The following is a 23107-nucleotide window of genomic DNA, read 5'->3' as shown; positions in this document are numbered from 1 at the left end:
CAAAATAAAAATTTTTGTTTTGTGTAAAATTAATTGCGAATAATGTAAGATTCATTCTTAAAACACGTCAAATATACGAATCATAGCCAAAAAGTCTTTGTTGATATTTAATTACCATAGTTACACAAATATATGACCTTAACATATTCTAAAGAAGTTAATGAATGCAATAAATTTCAATTTAATAATGCTTTTCAATCAAAACTGTATTATTTAAAATTATTGATTATTATTATTATATTATCAAAAATATATACAAAAGAATTTTTTAATTAAATTATACTTTTAAACTTGGACCATTCTAAGTTCTAATAAGGGTACGCTAAGGGTACTATGTAGGAATGTTTAGGAAAACATATTTCAAACAAAAGTTGTATTTTTATATAAAAAAATAACTTTTACATTTAAACTTTTATTCTATCTCTTACGGTTTACAAAATGGGTTTTTTTCTTTTGATTAAAAATTCTAAAAAATACTTTCAAAAATTTACGATAGTATTTCCTAGAATTTTTTTCGTTCTTTTAGAATGTTTCACAAGAAACTAGTTGAAGCAACCAACAAATTTTCAATTCACTATATTTTATAGTTTTGGAGAAAATGGACACCAAAGTTTTGTATTAATTTGCGGCCTAACGAATAAACAGTGATGTTTACGAAAAAATGTTTCACACAAAAGTTGTTTATTAGCAAATTTCCTAGGGAAATACAACTATTGCTTTTGTACTGATGATGGAATTTTGAAAATACCTACCTAATAGATGTCAAAAATGACCATCGTTTAAATTTATATACATATACTTATTATCTAATTGTACCCTTACCGCTTACCATATAGTTAACAATTTTGTGAATTTCAAGAAAATGATTCAATATATTAAAGGGAAGAATTCGAAAAAAAAAATTTTCTTATTAAAAAACTCGACTGTGTTGTTGGGAGCCGGTCTAAATTTTTAATGGACCCAACCATAGAGTTGTATAGACATAGGTGAAATAAGTTTCTTGATAATAATGAATGATAATAAATAATGAAAAAATTAAAATGCGAATTTTGTCATGTAAATTGTTGTATGGGTATAAAAAAGTACTCTAAGCAACTTTTTCTAATAATTTTTTTCTATATCTCTACAGAGATTATAACCATCCCTCACGCAATACAAAATATTATGAATCGGCCCTATTTGTCAATTTGTAGTAAGCTGTAAAAGTTCAAATATCGGTACTTTAAGTACTTTAAACAATTTGACCCATCACCATGAATGACTGCAAAATTTGAAATCGATATTCCTATAAATAACGAATTTATGAGGGTGTCTACATCTTAAATGCGGCACACTGTATATAGATGAAAACAAATTACCACTCCTTTGAGTTGCGCAGTTGGGTTAAAAAGCCTCAATTTGCTCAAGTTTTCTGATGAGTACGTTAAATAAATAGGTAATAAATTCAATTTTCAAATACCTCTTTATTCACAAACATAAAACAAAATCATTTTATACAATGTTTTCTTGCTTTCAGCTATAGTTTTATAGTACGATAGCTAATTTAAACAAAATAACAATTGTTTTCATATAACAACAAATTATATGCTCATCTTACATTGATTTTAAATTTTCAATTCCGGTCAATTACTAATTAATTGCTAATAATAGAAATATATAAAGAGTACGAATATCATCTTTGTTTTTTAAATTTTTCGCCTGTTAGTTGAATTTTAAATTAGATATAATAGTCTATCACCAAAAGCTTAGCATTATTATTAAAATATTAAGACGAACATAATAATTTTTCTTTGAAAAAAGTTTGGAAAAATACGTTTCAAAAAATACCATAATCCATTTTTTTTAAATCTTGGTTTCTTTAAATAAAAGAGATGTAAAGGGTTCAGGTTTAGAAGAGCATGAAACGAGTACGACTAAAATTACTGATAGCAATTACGAAAGACTAAGTGCAACGTTGTAACAAATTTCATTTCCGTCCAAGTTAAGAATCATATGACTTATCGAAAACTACCGATAGAACATAAGAGAGAGAACGAACAGTGACGTAATGGTCCAGACTATCAAGGAGCTTGACCACCCCTGTACTAAGAATTCAGACTCTTTATACATCTATTCTTTGGTAAACATAACAATACTACTTTATCCTCGTTTTACGAACGATGTAATCGTAACGTGTTATTTTTAAGTGAAAACACTGGACACAATGCATCTTTTTTTCGTTTTTTTTTTTTTTTTTTTTTTTAATATATATACACATAAAATAAACAATGGTTTTTCAAACGCCATGACCATAAATACAAATTTTACTAATTAAAAAAATAAAATAAAATTATGATATATTTATGTTAGAGGCATTCATTTGCTGTTTTTGTATTAGTCTCGCATACAATGATTTTGGTTTAGTACATAAATCCGTGTGTGTTCCTCGTTCACTAACTTTCCCATTTTCAATAACCAAAATTTCATCTGCATCAGATACAGTGCTTAAGCGATGTGCTATACATATACTTGTACGACCGGTTGTTGCTCGTCTTACGGCTTCAAGAATATTCTAAAAACGATATAAATATTTTTTTATTTCACTTCAAAAATTACGTAAGAGGTTTAAGAGAGAAGATAGGTAATTGGCTAAATCTTATAAATCTTACGAAAGGTTTTAAATAATACGATACGTTACGAATAATTCGCAAATTAAAAGCTTTTATTTCCGCACTAAAAATAATTTAGATGTAAGACTTTAAACGCAATTTCCTCGAAGTTCTTGATTTGGGAATATCAAAAAAGGATAAAATGTCTCTGATATCTAAAAGGAAAATTAAAAACAAAGGATTCCACACAGGCCTTACGAAAATCTGAATTTTGTGTATGTTGTACTTTTCATTTTATATTTGAACTCAGCGACCTCGAAAACAAAGTTTGAAACACCTATACACATAATATGTGATGGAGACTTTTATTTAGGTTGACGTAAGCTGTTACATACCAATTTTTCCATATGACTTGTGCGGTGTCCTTTTTTAAGCATATATTTAAAAAAATGTTATTTTTCAATGTCTTCTACGTATCAAATGAAAAGTTTCGAATATTTTATTTCACAACAAAGATGTATGCTCTAGTCTTAAATTCATTCTGAACAAGTTTTATCCAAATTGAACTAGAGGGCTGAAAATTTCAAGCCCACTTCTCCCCCTTTTTTTTTATTTTTAAGGTCTTGCGAACCTGAACACTCTAAGATAGAGAAAAATTTGTATTTGTGTTGAGTTAATGTTAAGGAAGTGTCTTTTGATTATGCCAACTCTCTTCCCGCCCTTTTACGTATCTAACATCTAACAGTAAAAACCTTTTTTTTTAATTATTTGAATTCAAATTTAACTTACCCATTCTGTAATCGAATCCAATGAACTGGTGGCTTCATCAAAAACAAGAATTGGAGAATTTTTTAAAATAGCTCTAGCAATAGCAACTCTCTGTTTTTCACCACCTGATATTTTTAAACCACGTTCACCAACTTGTGTATCGTATTTATTTGGCCATTTTAATATTGATTCGTGCAAATCTGCCATTTTAGCTGCTTTTTCCATTTCTTGCACTGATTTTGATAAATCTCCATACTGTAGATTATGCCTAGCAAAATTTAATAAATTATTAGCCCGGAATACCATACAGATTACATGATTACCAAAAATAATTTAGAGGAAAGAAACAAACTAGCGCAGTAGTTGAATAACAGGAGATATCAATAAACAATAATACTCTCGTCCAGCCAAAAGGAGGTGGCGTAGATATTTTCTTTGAGGTCTATGGCATTCAAAAGTAAATCACTTAAATGCATGCCGTTAGAGATGGCATAATTAGAGGTAGTGAATATTTACCCAAACGCGCTGATCTAGATATGCGATCACGTGATTTGCCTGGGACAGGATTATGCACTGAGCATCAATACTTCTGACTAAATTCTAAATAATTAAGTTCTTGTAAACGTTTGTTTGTAGTTTACCTTATTGTATCATTAAATAAAACAGAATCTTGTGGTACAACAGCGATTGCTTTGCGTAAACTGTCTAAATCAACATCTCGTATATTTTGTCCATTAATCAATATTTCACCTGATTGTGGTTCAAAAAAGCGGAATAATAATCTTATTATAGTTGATTTTCCAGAACCGGATCCACCAACAATGGCAATTTTCTTTCCAGCCGGTATCGTAAATGATAAATCTTTAAAAATGGGTTGAGTCGGCATATATCCAAAATTTACATTACGAAATTCAATTGAGGCAGTTTTTGAATCAACACATAACGGCGGAGCATTCTCGTTGCTCTAAAAATAAGAGAAATTTACTACAAAAATAATATGGGTTTATTTACAAAAATTTCATAATTAGATTTTTTTTTAAATTATACCTTAATTATAGTATCCATGGTCATTAAAGTAAACATAGTTTGCATATCAATCAATGCTTGTCGAACTTCACGATAAACACTGCCTAAGAATCCCAATGGTATCTGGAAGATAATTATTAATAAGTGAAAATAATAACGAACAGAATTAAAAATTAGTTATTCCGTAGATTACGCAGTAATTTGCACCGGCGGCAATCATAATGAGGAATTCTTGCCATTAACAGAATTACTTTTTACTATTGATAAATGATAACTTGGTAGTCTAAATTGGAACTACTCAAAACGGATCAATTTCCTGTTTTATAATTAGTACGAATTATTATCGCTAGTTGGAGAGGTTGTAGCTCCCAGTTATCAATATTTAAAGACATTCCTCCATCAACTTAAGTATTTAATCATACAAGCCTCTGTAAATCCCTTCTTTAATCCAAATCATCTCGTGAATGCAATACGTACATAAGATTGCCGTCAGAAATTTTCACACAGTGAACTATGTCGCAGCCAACTACTTTAATTAGCCGCTCAGTTAGCAGCCTTACCTTTTTAATAAACAGAGCCGTTCAACTAGCGGCCTGAAAGATATTCACCCATAGCTTCTAATACAACATAAGATCAGAAGGCTTGGCTAGATTTCCATTAAGCAATGTGAGGATGTTATCTAAGTAAATACTTACACTTAATTGGAATAAGAGTCCATTAACCATAACCAAATCACCGACAGTTAAATTACCAGCTACAATATCTTTAGCAGCTAATATCATTATAGTACTCAAAGCACAACTAAATATAGCTTGTTGTCCAAAATTCAGCAAAGCCAATGATGAGTTTGTTTTTAAAGAGGCATCTTCATATTTTTTTAAGGCACGGTCATACTTTTCAGCCTCATAATTTTCGTTATTAAAATACTAAATTTAAAAGAATAAATTTTATACAAATCGTTACATATTACATTGGATGCGCTTCAAAAACGTAATAACCGTTGGGTGAGGCGACCCTTCTTTAATGCTTACATCGCACGTAACGAATATAGCAAAATACCACAAAGCCCAAACCATATTTCAACCGCGAAAGTGTTTGAATGTATTTTGCATTTTGGTCAAGTCATTGTAAAAGGATCAAAGTTCATCTCCTAAAAGGCTGAAATAGGGGAGTTAAATTCACTAGTAAACCGATTTTAAAAACTCTTCCGCCTATAGAATGTTATATTATCAGCATGTTACATGGGCTGTATTTTATTTTCAAAAAAATAGGTCTCGGTAACCAAATTTACCCGCAGCATTTATTGATGCGACTAATTGTGTATCAAATATAAAATTGGCGAGTACAGACTGACTGCATCTATTTAGAAACTCCATGCCCCAACAGTATTGCCTTCCGAACGCAAACACAGATTAATTTAAAAAAAATTATATTTTTACTTACTTTAACAGTTTCGTAATTAATTAATGAATCAACGGCTTGATTTCCAGCCTCATTTTCAGCTCGATTCATATATACTCGAAATTTTGTACGCCATTGCGTAATGGCTAGAGTATAAACTCCGTAAATACCCACACATCCTAACGCCACACCGGCAAATGCAGATCCACAATTGATTGCTAAAATTGTTGATACCATACTTAGCTCAATAATTGTTGGTACAATATTAAATATCATTGCCACCAGTACGAAGTTTATTCCTCTTGATCCTCTATCAATTGTCTTTAATTATAAAAATAATAATTATTTACGTAAATCTTAACAATATGCATAAGTGATTAAGCTATCCTGGTAGAGTAAATTTTTTTAGATTTCCATTCTCATTTTTGCAAAAAAATGAAACGAGAATGGCAAGACACTTTTTGATCAAGTTTGTACAGCAGTAATAAGCGGTTCTATGAATATTCGCTTTTATTTGTGCTAAACAAAGTTGAAAAACTCCACTTACACACAATAATTTATAAAAAGATCTCATTCTCTTTTTAAGACACCATTGTGTAGGGTTTTTTAGTTTCTTTCTGGTCAAAAAGACAAAATTATATAAATTACATTATTTTGTACCTTTAAGTAAATATATTTTACCTTACTAAGAGCTCCAGTTTGTCGACTTAAATGAAATGATAAATCTAAATTATGTAAATGAACAAAGACATTACGAGCGATTCGACGAATGGAATGTTGTGCAACTCTTGAAAAGACTGCATTTCGTAATTCATTAAATGCAGATGAACCCAACCTAGCGGCACCATCTATTTATTAAAAAAAATTAGATATATAACAAACATACAAAGGCAATAAAAATTATTTAGTTTGCTTCTCTGAAAATAAATAATATTGCCGTGCACTATACCCTTGCAAAACCAATCCCTAGGAAGCTGAAATTTTGTATAAAGCAAAAACTTGATACTGAAGAAATTATCGATTATTGTGTGGTAGTATAAAATCCAATTGATTTGGGCCAAATATTTGATTAAAATCACATAATAATCGTTAATTTTGTCAGTATCAAATTTTCATCAAAATTACGAATTTTTTGAAAACAGCAAGGTTTAGAAAAACATGTCAAAGGACTAAAAATGCTAAGAATAGTTCAAAATATGAGATCCAATATTTTTCTATTTTCTTGATATTTCAGAACGATTGGCTGTTACGAACTTGTAAGCGCGTTCAGGCGCGTAAATTTAAAGACCACACTTTCTAACCACAAAAGTGTTATGTTCTCAATTTCTATTTGATATTCTAGAACATATTCTAGAAGCATACCACAAACCATATTCTAGAAAAACCTCCCCAAATGCAAACGAAATATAATATTAATATAAATGCTTTCCTGTTTCATTATTATCTTCTATTTCAATCTAAGAAGTCATTCAAAATTGCATAAAATAATCATTTTCTTACATCCAAGTAAAAGTGCTGTCGATACTGTGGCAATAGTGTTGGGCGCTGTGTCTAAATTTAACGTATTATTCATGTTTAAATAATCTACTGCATATTTGAACATAAAAGGTACACCAATATTACAAACTTTTGCACCAAGCAACAATCCTAATGCTATTTTCACCCGTTGTCTAATACTTGGATCATCCTAAAATTATTATTTTCAAAATAACACATGGAACAAATTTTAAATATTATAAAGATACAATTACAAATCTATAGCGCTAAATTTTATAAAAATTTTTAATATATCTCAATAAACAATAATAATAGTTGACTGATGTCAATGCGATTAAGTAGGGTGTCTCTAAAAGGTCTGTACAAAGTCTTACTAATGAGCCTAAACCCATATCAAAACTTTGATTAATATCAATTCATTGGTGTAGAACGGTCATTTCCAAACTGGTCTATATTAATCCTTTGTGGTCGATTCCAAGGTGAAAGGAGTCGACGGTAGCAAAAACAAGAATAGAGGATCTATGATAATAGGAAAGAGTCTTCGATAAAGAATAAACGACCATGAGAATAAATCTACAAGCATTCGCTAATTAACCTATAGTAAGAGTAGTAAATGATATAAGCACCACGTAAAAGGTAGGGTGGTAGTGATTGAATGAAGGTTAAAAGGTAAAAAAATTAGTATCGGGAAAAAGGGCAGATGGTAGATTCACGAATAGAAAAAAAAGTCTAATAATCTGACTAAATCCAGGCTGGATGTCAATTTAAATTATGAAAAATTTACAATCAAGTTTGGGAGCCCACTGGTGTAGAATGCAGATGAAGGAAAGAGGTGATTATAGTAATAAGACTTTATAACCGAGAATAGCACAAAGACTAATAATTTTGAATTAACGAAAGTATCAATCTTAGAAGCTTAAACAAAATATAGCGCCACAGATATCGTAATTTATCAATTACTAATTGCAAGATAATTAATTACTTTAGGCCATATATAACTCATCATCGCTTGCATCATTTCAACTCCAGTAACAGGCTTTGGAGTATTCGCTCCAAATTGTACTTTTTCGATTGGTAACGCTGCCGCACCTGGATGAAAACATTGTCTAGTTTGTATGCCATCATGTGCCGTCAGTATTTTATTTGTTTGTACTTTATCTTTCCAATTTTTTTTTGTTAGTACTGTAGGTAAAGCTCCACCTCCATCGGTATTTGATTTCGTTGATGTATTCTGTTGTTTCGTGTTTGTTGAACATGTCTATAAAAATAAATTTTGAAAAACTGTACAATTTATCTATTTATATATAGTACAAGATCCGAATTAGGGTCGACCTTCACCCATCTGTTTACCGAATGAAAGTTATTTTTTATGAAATGTAAAATATTAACAAATATTCCTGTAACGGGTTGCCTTTAAAAATATGGTCCAGACCATTTTTAATATAAATATCAAAACTTGGAAAGCTTGTAAACATTATTTTTGAGCAATATTTTGTGGCCAATCATATGCCACCGTAATTGTAACAAAATTATCTTTATTTAGATATGCGAGTCAATGAATTAACAGATGCACGTAATTACTATTTTCAACTTGTATAAATGCGATAATAGTGAACGAAAAAAGGCAGACAACATAGCTGCTGCATATTCTTTATGGCTTTTACTTTCGAGTAGATCAAAATTCGTAAGATATGCAAGTCAGTGAAAAATTTCTAAAAATTTTACTCTTGATATTTTCACTAAAAGTAGTCTGGACCACATTTTTTTAGGCAACCCATTGCAGGGATATTTGTTAACATTTTATATTTCATAAAAAATAACTTTCATCCGGTAAACAGATGGGTGAAGGTCGATCCTAATTGGGATCTTAGACTAGTAGAAATTCCAATGGACAACATTCTGCTGACGAAATAAAGTTAATTAAAGCCAATATACGAATTGCGTGTCGATACTTTCGCGATTTTTATCTCGAAAACTGAACGCTGCACGAAAAACTCATAAGAGTAACTACTTTTTTATTATACATAGGTTAAAAACACAAAATAAGCAATTGTAATTGTGATAAACATTTAGAGTAATTCGTGTATCTTGATTTTAAATTTTAAATTTCGTCAGCAAAATTAAAAAATATTTTCTTATCAAGAAACAATTTGAATTTCAAAATCGTAAAATTAAAAATTTTTTTATTTTTATCTAAAAAATTAAGGTTTAAGCGAAAAATCGCAAGAGTTATTTTTTATAAAAACTTATCTACTTAAAAAATTCGCTTTCAGGAGGTCAAAGGGAACAAAAAAATTTTGGTTGGATTCATCATATTGGCCATTGGGACGGACATTTTTGGAAAAACTTTGGATGCGTATATCGTCCTTTATATAATACTACGAAAGTCAAAAATTTGACATGCGACGTTTAAAACTTTATTGAATAGGTGTTTTCGTATACAATCATAAAGAACTAAGAAAGTTTCATATTTTTTAAGAAATTAAAAAGAAATATTAAACACTTTTTCTAAAAAATTAACAAATGTTTTTTGGACGGTATTGTTATATAAGCGACGATGTCTATCCTCCGATTGAGGGCAGATAAAGAGATAGATAAGTCGTTATTATTTGAACATGTTTCGGGATGCAGCCATAACGAAAATGAATTATTTCAATTTTGGTAGTTTTTATCTTATGAAGGTGAGATAAAGCTAGATTATGTTATCTTCAACTACTCGACTAGTATTAAAATCTGTGTATCTCACAGATCATGTTATATGAAAGCAAAGTAAAGCATAAAATAAAAAACAATAGTTTTGTCTAGATTGACCTTTATTTGGACCGTTGTGCATCGCCCAGCTACTAGAGTTGTAAGCGTTTTTAAAATATGAACGTTAAAATGAGTCTCTGAATAATATTACTAAATATATGTCCTTGCATCATGTTAATGCAGTTAATATTATGAAAGAGAAAAATATTAATAATTTGCAATGTGCCAGCTGAGATCGGGTATATACGTTACGGTATACCTGAGAGGTTTACCTGTCTAGATCACTTGTACCAGTTAGTGGTTGATCTTCTTTGCTTGCCATCTCTCGACTTGCACATGTATACCTTTCCGGTTTACCTCACCGTTACGTGTATGGTCAGCCTAAGAAAAAACTCAGTATATCTGAGGAATAACATCGACTGAAAGTAACTCCAACATACAGTGTGTCGCATTTAAGATGAAGACACCCTCATAATTTGGTTATTTATAGGAATATTGATTTTAAATTTTGCACAGTTATACAGGGTGATGAATCAGATTTTTTTAAGATACTTAACCGAAATCCGTACTTAATTTATGGATGGTGGCGTAATTTATGGATAACTCCTACAAAAAGGAATCTCACATTTTAAAAATCGATGAATAAAACGATTTTTTTTCGAAATTTTATGTAGTATATTTATTAATAAAATGTGTGATTACATGGTTAATTAAAACCTTACATTCTTTTACGTATAGTAAACAAATTTTAAAAAATTCACTAAGCGTATGCTGATTATTTAAGTAATTAATCATTTGTTTCTCAATCAAATTATATTGATTTAAAATATGTGTACACACTTTTTTACCCAAAGTGTAAATAAAACCAAAATCGGTATTACTGTATGTATTCGAATAAATTTTAACATTCCAATTATTATGATTTTCATTTGTAATTATATAAAATAATGCAATTGTATTATAACTAAATCCATTATATGATACATTTAAATCTTTCTTTAAATTTAATTTTGAATTTAGATAATCTTTTTGTCTATAATTTAAACTTGATCCGTGTATTTTTAAAATTTCATCAAAATTCAAATCAAATTTATCGAAATGATTGTTTGATATAAAAAATCCATATTCACAAAGTAATTTTATATTGTCATGGGCCCCATATGATATAAAAAATTGTTCATAAGCCGAAAATTTTGAATTTGTTATTAATTTATATGTTAAATTTTGTTCGCATATTTCAGCTTTGGTTGTAGTATCAACACTATGATTAAATAAATCTAAAAATGGTGCTAAGGCCATATTCGGTTCATCTATTAAAAAATTTGTTTCTTTATAAAATGGAGAAATTTCATCTTGTGGCAATGCTTGAATTTGTTTTGGATCAACATAAACAGCTCTGGTATTAACAGTCCAAAAACACCAATTAAAAATTTCAAACGTTAAAAAATTATTGAATTCTGTATTTTTAAGAGCATGTTGTAAATTTTTAAAACTTTTTGAATGTTTTAATCGTATATCTAAAATATATGATTGTAAATTATCCGGTAGTAAATTAATTTCATTTTCCGTACAATCCACACATGTATTAAAACTTTCTGGTAATGTTGAAATATATTCACACCATGGTGAAGTTTTATTAATATATTTCTCATGTATTAAAAATACAATTAGTGCTTCATGTATAGTTAATTTTGTTTGAATATGTTTAAATATTTCTAAATTTTGAATTGTTACATAACTAACTAATAATTTTAATGGAATTTCAATTAAAATTTCGCCTTTGTTAATATATTTCTTAGAAGTTAATCCACGTCCAGTTAACTCAAAATTAGCGGGGTAAAGTGATGTTTTATTTTGCCACCCATTGAAATTCATCCATTTCAATAGTGCTATTAATTTAGTATCGTTTTTTAAAGATTGACATTGAGTTTTCAGTTTCAATTGACGACGTTTTCTTTTTGTACGGCCCATATTTTTATTTATTTATTTAATTAAGTGCCTGCAAATATTTTGAATAATTAGCACCAATTACGACTACTTATCCAGTCAAATTACACTTTGAAGGTTACAAAAATTCCCATATAGCTAAAAATTGGTATAAATGTTCAGAATACTATTATAAATGAATTGTGAAAAGTTCCCATCAATCCCCTTTGCGCAAGAACTTTTATTGAGGGGGGAAGTTTGCAAAAATAAGTTTTTCGCGTTTTTCAGCAAAACGGTGAGTTTACCAGCAAAAATAGTTCAGACAAAAATTGTAGATCGTTCAATTTGCTACAAAATGTGTCTCTAAACCTTTTTTCATAAGTGCTGCCATTTTCGTGATATAGTGGTTCAAAGAATTGAAAAAATTATTTTATTCGTAATATGCACGATTATATACATTTTTGAACCGTTATTCGAGTAAAAATATGAGTCCCTACATCTTATACATACAAATTATATTTATATAAATCAACGTCAAGAACTCCGTCCCTATTTTTATTTAGTAGCATGGCCTGAGTAACATCTGTCTTCCATTCAATTGTCAGCGTGGTGATGCTCGTATACCTGCCTCGTTTCAAAGGTCTCATACTCCACAAAATACTTTTAGTCGTAAGTATTGAAAGAGGTGGTGAATTTTCAGAGTACCTGAAAGACCAGACATCTGTAAAAATTCATGTGTAGTGTCGAAAAAATTATACTCGAAAAAGTAGCATTGATGCTGTGAAAAGACAGCGCCAAGAAGAAAAAGCTGGTTCATCAAAAATAAGTCCTCATATTTTTACTCGTATAACGGTTCAAAAATGTATTACGAACAAAATAATTTGTTCAATTCTTTGAACCGCTATATCACGAAAATGGCAGCACTTATGAAAAAAGGTGAAGAGACACATTTTGTAGCAAATTGAATGATCTACAATTTTTGTCCAAACTATTTTTGCTGTTAAACTCACCGTTTTGCTGAAAAACGAGAAAAACCTATTTTTGGAAACTTCCCCTCTCAATAAAATTTTTTACACAAGAGGGATTGATGGGGACTTTTCACAATTCATTTATAATAGTATTCTGAACATTCATACCAATTTTTAGCTCTATGGGAATTTTTGTAACCTTACTTACATTTTATGGACTAATTTGACTGGATAACTACAATATAATTCTACTTTGTTTATATGGGTTAAGACTACGTAAGTTCTAAACGGTTTTCATAATTAATTTTAATTATCAGTAATAAATAAATTTAATGATTTTAATTGTTATGTTAAAATTGTATTTATAATGCTCGAATTCAATTATCTAATATTTAAATAAAAGAAATGAAAAAAAAAAACAAGGTTACTTACTCGTACAGTGTCACAAGTCCAATTTGATTTGTATAAAAACCTATTATTACCAAACGATGTACGTGATAATGATTTTCGATTTCTAATTAAAAAACATATATATTTATTATTCGATACCAACGTTTTTCCATATGTACAATAAGAAAAGTATGTAGCCATACTTGGCTACTTGACAGCTCTTTTTAGTACGTTTACAAATATCAAAAATTCGTTCTGAAGTTTTACTTTCTTTAGAGGTGAGCACGTTATTCGATAAATAATTTTTCATTATTTTATCTATGTTTTAAATAATTTCAAGTATTTTAAATATGATAACAAATATTTATTTTTAAATTAATGCTTTTCTATTAAATGTATCCTCGAAAATTTATGGCCATATAAAAAATTAATAATTTATTTAACATTTGAATAATCATGGTATTTGAAAAATGATTATAATATTTATTATTTTTTAATTATGAAAATATTAACCGATTTTTATTTAAAGCATATTTGAAATTTTGAAGTATTGTAAATAATGGGTAGCCCAGACCAACAAGATAATAGCAACATTGATGATTATGGGCAAAATTTAAAAATTTTACCACCAAATGATCAGATTAGAGAATTACAAACAATATTACGTGATCGGTAAGTTTAAAAAAAAAAAAAAATAAAAACAAAAACAAAATTTTATTTTAAACAACTAACTCACTGTTATATTACGTGAAGGAATACAACACGAAGTGATTTTAAATTTTATGCTGATCGTTTAATTCGTCTTGTAATTGAGGAGAGCCTGAATCAATTACCGTTTAGTAAATGTGAAGTTGTTACACCCACGGGTGCTGTATATGAAGGTTTGAAATATGGAAGTGGTAACTGTGGCGTTTCAATTGTTCGCTCAGGTAAATAGTTTACCACCGTACTTGAATGGATTCAGATATAATACTTGTTATTTTTATTAGGCGAAGCTATGGAACAGGGATTACGAGATTGTTGTCGATCAATACGTATTGGGAAAATACTTGTAGAGAGTGATGCAGATACGCATGAAGCTCGCGTGGTGTATGCACGTTTCCCTGATGACATTGGCCAAAGACAAGTTTTATTAATGTATCCAATTATGTCCACTGGCAATACCGTCCAACAGGTATGATTCTCCCAGATTTGTAGTACAACAATCACCAAACAATTAATAGAGAAACTTTCGCTTTTGTTTATGATAAATTAATAATGCACTATATCGCTTTGATACTTATCCACATAATAAATCAGATTGCATTTTACATAATACAATATCTTATATTTTTCGTAAGAAATCAATTTTTTGATATTCCAGATCTTCCAATTATCTTAAAAAACTTAGAGAAATTTATTGAATTGAAAGGTTTTCGTTTTTTGAATAAACAAGTTATTTTTAAGATAAACTATCGTCCTCTTTTAAGTATTACAGTTTTTTTTCTAAGTTCCGGGGCTGAAACTAAAATAGAATACTTCTATATACGAATATTTTTGTCTTTTCAATAATTAGAAACAAATCTGCAAATCTCTGCATTTGGGAACTTGTTCCATAATGATATATTTTGGAGTTATATCATGAGTATATTATCAAAATTGAACAAGTAAAAAAGGAAAATTTGTGAATGAGCTCTTAAAAAATTCTTTGTCACTTTTTGTTTAATCAATTTGGGCACTATAATATCTTTATGCGTTTTATGAATGTGATCAAGACCCTCTATTTATTAAACATGGTCCTAGGCACTATTTCAATCTAAAAACTATGGAAGATAAGAATCGAAGTCACATAAAATTAAATTTTCGACAATTTTTATTTGAAATATTGGTGGCTACTGGCCACCAATAGTTTTTGAGAAAATGACCTAAAATTGCATTTTATAGTTGTTTATATTTAATTTCTGTCGCGATCGAAGTATTCCTTAAATATCGACAAATAAATTCTACCCGTTTACAAAAATTTTACCAATATTCATGGATTTTGATTTCAAAGTTGAAGCTACTGGACTATAAAAATACAAGAATTAGCTTTAATATATTTTTTTCGTTAATTTAATTGCCTCAAACTTTTCGTTGTAAAAATGTTGATCACCGTATTATACATTTAATTATACTCATATTATTTATATTCAGCATTATCACAAAAATAAGAATAATTTGCTCTAAAATAAAAGCACACATTGTGCTACAATTGAAATATTTTCGCTTAATTGATAAACATAAATCTTATAGGCTGTAGCAGTATTGAAAGAGCACGGCGTACGAGAAGAAAGTATAATTTTATCAAATTTATTTTGTACACCTGCTGCGGCACGTATTGTAGTTAATTCGTTCCCAAAGGTAAACTTTTGTATTTTTTTCATCAACACTCATTGTTTTATTATAATTTTGTTGTTTTTATAGATGAAAATATTAACATCCGAATTACATCCTGTTGCACCAAACCATTTCGGACAAAAATATTTTGGTACTGATTAGTTTAATATATATCTAATTAATTTATTTTATAACTAAAGAATGGCACAATTTACTTGTTTATATACATCATACTGGATGTATTTTTTTAATATTTATAAAGTTTTAAAGTAGGAGCAAAGGAATGCATTGCCAATCCTTTTTAAGATAGTTCAAAGGACATTTAGACAAGACCATATATGTAATACTCCTATATGGCTAGCCGCCGATTTGAGCCCGTAGGTGGAGCAGTCACGGGAAGAGTAAGATTTAAATATGTAACTTTTACCTAATGTGTGAGCGCGGTAAGTAAAAAGAAAGGTTGGTAGAAAAGAAAGATGCGCAGCAACCACTGTGTGAGAGAGAAACGATTGTCTGCATCGTTTGAAATTCACCGGGTTTCCCTCTCGGCTTCCCATAAAGGAGTATTATATATAGGGACAAGACACTCATTTTGATTCAATTATTCTGAATAAAAAATTTATAATTCTTAAACAATATACAAATTAAAAAACTGAAATTGTCTTAAACAACCTTGCATCTAGTTATTAGTTGTCTATACTTTTCTCAGAAAAAAGATCCATTGAAACTTTCCGCAATAGTACTTAAAAAAATTATGTCTTTTAAGGAAAATTTTAGACTCTTTAATTTATGGATGAAGCTTAAGAAAATAGCCAAGTGCTTTTATCATTAGGTGAAAGCACGATATAGAGAAAATATAGTTATAGGTAAGTTCTTTAAAATACAAGATATTCCAAAAGTCACCGACTCATTTTAAAATAAAATAACTTTCCACAATGAATTAATTATAATAATTTAACTTAAGATTCTTAAGCTGTACCTACACCTGGAAGATTTTATGCATATTAATTTAATTTTGTTTTTATCTGTCCAACTGCGAATGGTTTTGTTTAACTGAATGAAATCATCTGGTTGATTAGGCGAACTGATTAGAAATGCATAACCAATATGTAACCATAAAATAGCGTAGCAATAACTGATAATGAATTATGTGGGTCTAAATTATGTTGCTCTTTGTATCCTGTTTTTTCATATGTTTCAATGTTATCGGTTTGGATTCGGTCCGTTGTAATACTTACTTGTAACTAATATTTTCAACCAAAAAAGGGCTGACCAACTAAGTAGAATACCAAACTTTTAGCTTAAAGTTATGAAATAATGTTTTTGAACTATCTTAAGAAAAATAAACTTAATTTGAGTAGAAAATCAATTTAGTTTAAAATAATTATATTTATACTTAACCAGTTTATATTATTTGACTACACACAAAGTTATCGCCAAAAATAGTTTTAATTTTTGTTCTGTTTAATTCAAGTTTGAAAATGTGTGTGTAAATAACGAAAAAAGATATTTTTGTGATATATACATACCAATATATTATCATTATGTATCATTAAGATCTTATGTTTATAATTAACTACCTATTGTATTTTTATCTATTGATTCGTGATTAAATATTACACTATATCACTAAATGCATGTAATTAGTTTGAATTTAAATAAATTTTGTTACTTTTATTGATTAATGTCAATGTATTGATCATTGTGTACTTAACTAGACAAACTACCGGAATTTTTTAAAATAAATCAATAAAATAAAGAGAAAAAATGGGCCGGATTAACCCTCAACGGGGCCCTAGGCAACCATCAATTTGGGGGCCCTTTTTTCACGTCCGTTCCCTTCTTTTTTCGATTAAAAAATACAAACTTATCTTTCATAAAAATTTTATTGTCACAATGTAATAATATCAATAAAATTACTATCTACATTTTAAACATGTCGTTTTCTACATTTATTTTCGGCAAATTCATCAATTATATCATCAATATCGATTTTTTTTTAAGTTTGAGAGCGTTAATTTGTGGAAATTATTAACATTAATTAAACACATTTTATTTGCTTAAAATCCACTTTATTTTTAAAAATTTTGTTTATCAAAATATTTTGTTGATGATCATTTCAACTTGTTAGTCATCTTCAGAACAATAGAATTTAAAACAACAACGTACCTGTATTTATACTAAAATACAAATTTGCAAATTATGTAATAATCAGGTGATATTGAAACCTGTAGATTTAAAAAATAAATAAAAACAATTGTATGATTAAAAAACGTTAAAACTTATTCGTTAAAAGAAAACGAAAGCAGTTTTCGCTTGAATAAAATTAAAAATAAATAACAAATAAATAGTTAAAAGATAAATAAATAGATAAAATTTGTTTCTTTTTCAGAAAATCGTTAAAAAGTTAAAAGATTAAAAATAAGTTAATAAAACAATTATGCACTAATGTCCATTTGACTAGAAGGAAACTAATTTCTATAAATGCGAAAATAAAGTTGAACCCGTTATTTTCGCATTTATAGAAATTAGTTTCCTTCTAGTCAAATGGACATTAGTGCATAATTGTTTTATTAACTTATTTTTAATCTTTTAACTTTTTAACGATTTTCTGAAAAAGAAACAAATTTTATCTATTTATTTATCTTTTAACTATTTATTTGTTATTTATTTTTAATTTTATTCAAGCGAAAACTGCTTTCGTTTTCTTTTAACGAATAAGTTTTAACGTTTTTTAATCATACAATTGTTTTTATTTATTTTTTAAATCTACAGGTTTCAATATCACCTGATTATTACATAATTTGCAAATTTGTATTTTAGTATAAATACAGGTACGTTGTTGTTTTAAATTCTATTGTTCTGAAGATGACTAACAAGTTGAAATGATCATCAACAAAATATTTTGATAAACAAAATTTTTAAAAATAAAGTGGATTTTAAGCAAATAAAATGTGTTTAATTAATATCGATTTTGTTCAATAAATCTGACTCAATGCAAAGTATACGTAACATCTCGTGTCGCTCTTGTCGTGTTGTAGCTCTTTCAGCAGCTTTAATTCTTTTTAATTACGAGAAGGATCGTTCGGCAGAACAATTTGTGATCATTAATGTTAAAAAAATACGAAGAGCTATTTCTGTGTTAGGAAATACATCGGCTAATTGATCTTCCATTAGAATCTTATACAAATGACTATAGAGTTTTTTGTGCATCATTGTATCTGGAGTTCACGTAACTTTGGAATTGTTTCATTTCAATGAAAAATTCTTCCAGATCTCTAGAATAAAAACGAACTAAGTTATTTATAGCCTCGTGGAGGTCTCCATCACTTAGAGAAAAGTTGATGAGAAATGCAGATCTCTCTGAAACTTCCATCTACACTTTCGCACGTCGTTTGATTTCACTGTGAAGATTGTCGATGATTTCGAGGAAACCTTTTATTATTATTATTTATTTAATTATTATTATTATTAACCTGGTAGTCTAAATTAAAACGATTGAAAACGGGTTTACTTTCTGTTTTAATTAGTACGAATTATTATCGCAAGTTGACGGAATTTATCTGATTTGAATTTGGATATTTTGTTTGGTCTTTAAGAATTATAGGCATAAGTATTGCCATCTGGTAGTCTAAATTGCATCTACTGAAAACGGACCCATTTTCTGTTTTAATTAGTACGAATTATTATCGCCAGTTGTTGGGTTAACTCCCAGTTATCAAAAAACTTAATATAAAAAACACAAATAAATTACGCTTTTTAATTAATTTATTTTTTATTAATAATTCAATAAACAACTGATAAAAACTGATAATTACAAATAATTTGTTTTTATTCTAAAAATTGTACATTTATCAAACAATTAATTTACCAATAATAATTTCAATTTTCTTTACCAAAATCTATTTGTTAGTTCTAGCACTGAATTAGTCTTTTCATAATTTTTATTGTCAATACATGATATTTTTAAAAAGTATTTGATTACTTTCTGTATCAAATTTCGAATAAAATGAAAGCGAAAGGATTATTATTTTATTTCAATATTTTTGCCTGTGTATCAGAATATTAATGTACTTTACAAATAGTTAACAATATCACAAGAAAAATGGCGAAGTACCAAAGGTGACTGAAACATATAGGTAAGTAATTTAAGTAATATCACAAAATGCATGAAACGATCCTTTTGTGTTATTAGCAACATTAATCACAATGGAATGAGACCAGACCAGAGTACACCATTCTAGATGACTTAGTAAAAGATGATAAAATTTGTGATATTTTTGTGTGCGTGAACTTTATTTATTGTTAACTCCCGAACCAAAAAGAGGGGTGTTATAAGTTTGGCCGATATGTGTGTGTCTGTTTGTCTCTCTGTGGTAACGTAGCTCCTAAACGGATGAACCGATTTTGATTTTTTAAAAAGGAATTTAATGGAGAGTATTCTTAGCTATGTTTCAAGTGCGGGTTTAGGGTTTCGTACCTGATTTTGTTTTATTTAAAATGATTCAATTTGAAATATTGTACTTTGTGCGCATTGTTTTACTATACCATTTATCACTTTAATACTTATCATAATCCGCGTGCAATCAAGTTCAACTTTATGCATTTCTCGATTATTCATAAAATTAATTTTTATATAAATTATTAAATTTTGATTTTATTGATTGAAGTATTTATATTTAGCTAGAACTAGCGGAAATGATTTCTCAAAAAAATAAAAATAACAATTTAATTATTTTATGGAACTTTTTATAAAAAAAATATTGAACAACAAAAGTATTGTAATTAAAAAATATACGACATCGAAAACTGTTTATTTAGAAATTTTTATTAAATAAATGAACAGTTTTCAATATTATCACCAATGTTTATGACTATTATAATGGAACTACGCAAGCTTTACTACGTGGGTTATGGGAAAAGAGATGTTAATTGATAGGTATTTGTAACTCAAATCAAAATTAGTGGAAATAAATGTTAAAAACTCTTTGACTCAAATTTATGATTTAAGATGGATCAGAACTCTGATTTGGAAGCCATCGGCATTAATTTCTGGTGTTTCTAATTTTTAGTATTCTCCGAGAATTCTCATTCTCGTTAACTACAGAAATTAATAACGTTATTTTTATTCGCAAATTCTTGTTTACCACAAGATTTAAAGTTTTTGTCAACTGGTTTGTATCAACTTTAATGAATACAAGCTGATAACCTGTGTAAAGATTTTTATGTATTTTAAGACGAATCGGATTATTTTATGTTCGATATGAACTCAAATTCACTTTAAAAATGTTTTTAAAATTAAAAAAGTAAGCAAAGGTTACCGTTGGAAGGAATCCTAACAATTTACATGAGTGACATCCAGATAAATATTTGTATATAATAAAATATAATTTGTAAGTTTCCGCGCGGGCGAATTTTAAGATAATTTACTCATCTATTTTACACTTTCTAAATATTGATATATTAGGTATAAATTTAGAATAAATGAATTTAAAATATTGTAGATCTTTAACACTTTCATTTATTGGTCGATTGAGACGGGATAAGTTCATTAACAGTATTAACACTTTGACTGGCACTGCTTGCTAAACATTTAGACTGATAAAAACATCGGTCTAACAATTACTACAATGTGCAATAAGCCTGGTTTTTATCTAACCGGTAAACAAGAAAAGCATGAAGAACCTTAAGGGACATCGTTTATGAAATTATTTTTCATTTTGCGCAGGTGTGATAATGCCAAAAAAGGATAAAGATTGTTAGTGAATCAGACAGCAATCCGGCAATTTATATGCAATAGATGTTCTTTGGATCGCTCACAGGAAGAATAACTAAGAAAACACGCTTTTGTAACTAGTTGAACTAAAAAGTATAAAATAATTTCTGTAAGTTCATAAGGTGATAGATTTCAATTAGGTATTGTAAATATTTTATTGACAGTTATTGGTAAAAGTAAAATCATTGTAAATTATCTTAAAAAGCACCTCACGCTTTTTTACGATAAAATGATTTTTTTCTTAATCACTCTTTTTTTTATGAACTTACAGAAACTATTTTATACTCTTTAGTTCAACTAGTTACAAAAGCGTGTTTTTTAGTTTTTTTAAACTATCATGGAATGTTATCTACCATCAAAGTTTTTTAGTTAATCGTTATTCCTGAAGATCCCGATCAGGATAATCGGTTTTCTTATTTCATTTATCGCTCTTTTAATCTTTGAAATATCAACTTGAAATATTTGTGTGTAGACAATCTATCTGTTATCCAGTTTTGACATTAGAAACTTTATTCATTTCTCGAATTCGGCTAACATGACAGTCAAAGCATTAGGAAACAAGTTTAGAAACAATTACTACCCAATTATTTTGATAAAAGCATAACCATAACAATTCATCAATAATATCTTACACTAATTAAATTATTTATTTTGAATACTTTTGAATTTTAAGTCTATTTTCGATATCAGTCTACAAGGAATAATAACATAATTTTATACATTAAAAAATAAAATACTCTATAAAAAATCACTGTAATTAGCAATCTGGAAAAATTTTTTTTTTGACTTAAATTGTTTATGTAATAACTCCACCAGGTCCAGGTAATGCCGATGATGTACTATTATTTAAATATGCATCAACAGCTCTAGCGCATTGACGTCCTTCAGATATTGCCCACACAACCAAACTTTGTCCACGCCGACAATCTCCACAAGCAAACACATTATCTCTCACTTTGTACGATTTACCATCAAAGTTGCCCCGTGCATCTAATGGAAGATCTAATTGTGTGGCAATACCACGTTCAGGTCCTTTAAATCCAAGTGCCAAGAGTACTAAATCAGCTGGATAAACTGCTTCAGTACCATCGATTGGATTCATTTGCCATCTACCAGTTGCATCTTTTTCCCATTTGACATCGCATGCTCGAATACCAGTTACATTTCCTTTTCCATCACTTAAAAATTCTTGTGCCCAACATCCATATCTACGTGGATCTTTTCCAGTTCGTACTTTAACTTCTTCATGGCCATAATCTACACGGAATACACGTGGCCATTGTGGCCATGGATTATCTTTGGAACGTTCTTTTGGTGGAGCTGGTAAAATTTCAAAAGCAATCACACTTGCAGCACCTTGTCGCAATGAAGTAGCAATACAATCGCAACCAGTATCTCCTCCGCCGATGACGATTACGTGTTTATCTTTGGCTGGTGGAGGTCCTTGGGAAGGTGCACCTAATTGTCTCTTTTGCCATGTTTCAAGGAATTCCATAGCAAACATTATACCTGTAACAATCATTATAAAATATAACTTGCCTGGTTGATTAATAAATAAATGCATTTTAGTTAGAATTTATCAAAGAATAATTTAAATCAACAAATATATTTATTAATTCCTTAAATATGATAATCGAGAACTAATGAGTGATTTGTAAACC

The 23107-nt window shown here is 28.8% G+C and overlaps 3 protein-coding genes across 8 annotated transcripts in view; 1 reads left to right on the top strand and 2 right to left on the bottom strand.

The window, feature by feature from the left end:
- Positions 1-1703: 1703 nt before the first annotated feature.
- LOC123290974 (iron-sulfur clusters transporter ABCB7, mitochondrial) lies at positions 1704-13583 on the bottom strand. The gene is made up of 10 exons (XM_044871380.1): positions 13358-13583; positions 8263-8538; positions 7284-7470; positions 6465-6631; positions 5826-6104; positions 5078-5308; positions 4404-4505; positions 3998-4320; positions 3378-3624; positions 1704-2551 (listed from the first exon to the last, which is right to left on the bottom strand). Exons 1-10 carry the CDS (start codon positions 13514-13516, stop codon positions 2330-2332), a joined length of 2193 nt encoding a protein of 730 aa, XP_044727315.1. The 5' UTR covers positions 13517-13583; the 3' UTR covers positions 1704-2329.
- LOC123290975 (uracil phosphoribosyltransferase homolog) lies at positions 13183-17015 on the top strand. Of its 3 annotated transcripts, none has more exons than XM_044871383.1 (6): positions 13183-13201; positions 13845-13987; positions 14069-14244; positions 14305-14489; positions 15587-15694; positions 15758-17015. In XM_044871383.1, the coding sequence occupies exons 2-6, from the start codon at positions 13875-13877 to the stop codon at positions 15830-15832; spliced, it is 657 nt and encodes a 218-aa protein (XP_044727318.1). In that variant the 5' UTR covers positions 13183-13201; positions 13845-13874; the 3' UTR covers positions 15833-17015. The 3 variants fall into 3 exon arrangements, with proteins under 3 accessions (XP_044727318.1, XP_044727317.1, XP_044727316.1); XM_044871382.1 differs by lacking the exon at positions 13183-13201 and adding an exon at positions 13467-13593; XM_044871381.1 differs by lacking the exon at positions 13183-13201 and adding an exon at positions 13614-13774.
- Positions 17016-20493: 3478 nt separating this feature from the next.
- LOC123290403 (glutamate synthase [NADH], amyloplastic) overlaps positions 20494-23107 on the bottom strand; it is a 45200-nt gene continuing 42586 nt past the window's right edge. For all 4 annotated transcript variants that reach the window (XM_044870570.1, XM_044870571.1, XM_044870572.1 and 1 more), the window contains one exon: positions 20494-22955. In XM_044870570.1, the coding sequence (XP_044726505.1) occupies positions 22243-22955 (713 nt within the window). In that variant the 3' untranslated portion in view covers positions 20494-22242. The remainder of the gene's footprint in view (positions 22956-23107) is intronic.

This window comes from Chrysoperla carnea, chromosome 1 (assembly GCF_905475395.1).
Source record: "Chrysoperla carnea chromosome 1, inChrCarn1.1, whole genome shotgun sequence".
NCBI lineage: Eukaryota > Metazoa > Arthropoda > Insecta > Neuroptera > Chrysopidae > Chrysoperla > Chrysoperla carnea.
This window is presented reverse-complemented; position numbering and strand designations above follow the sequence as displayed.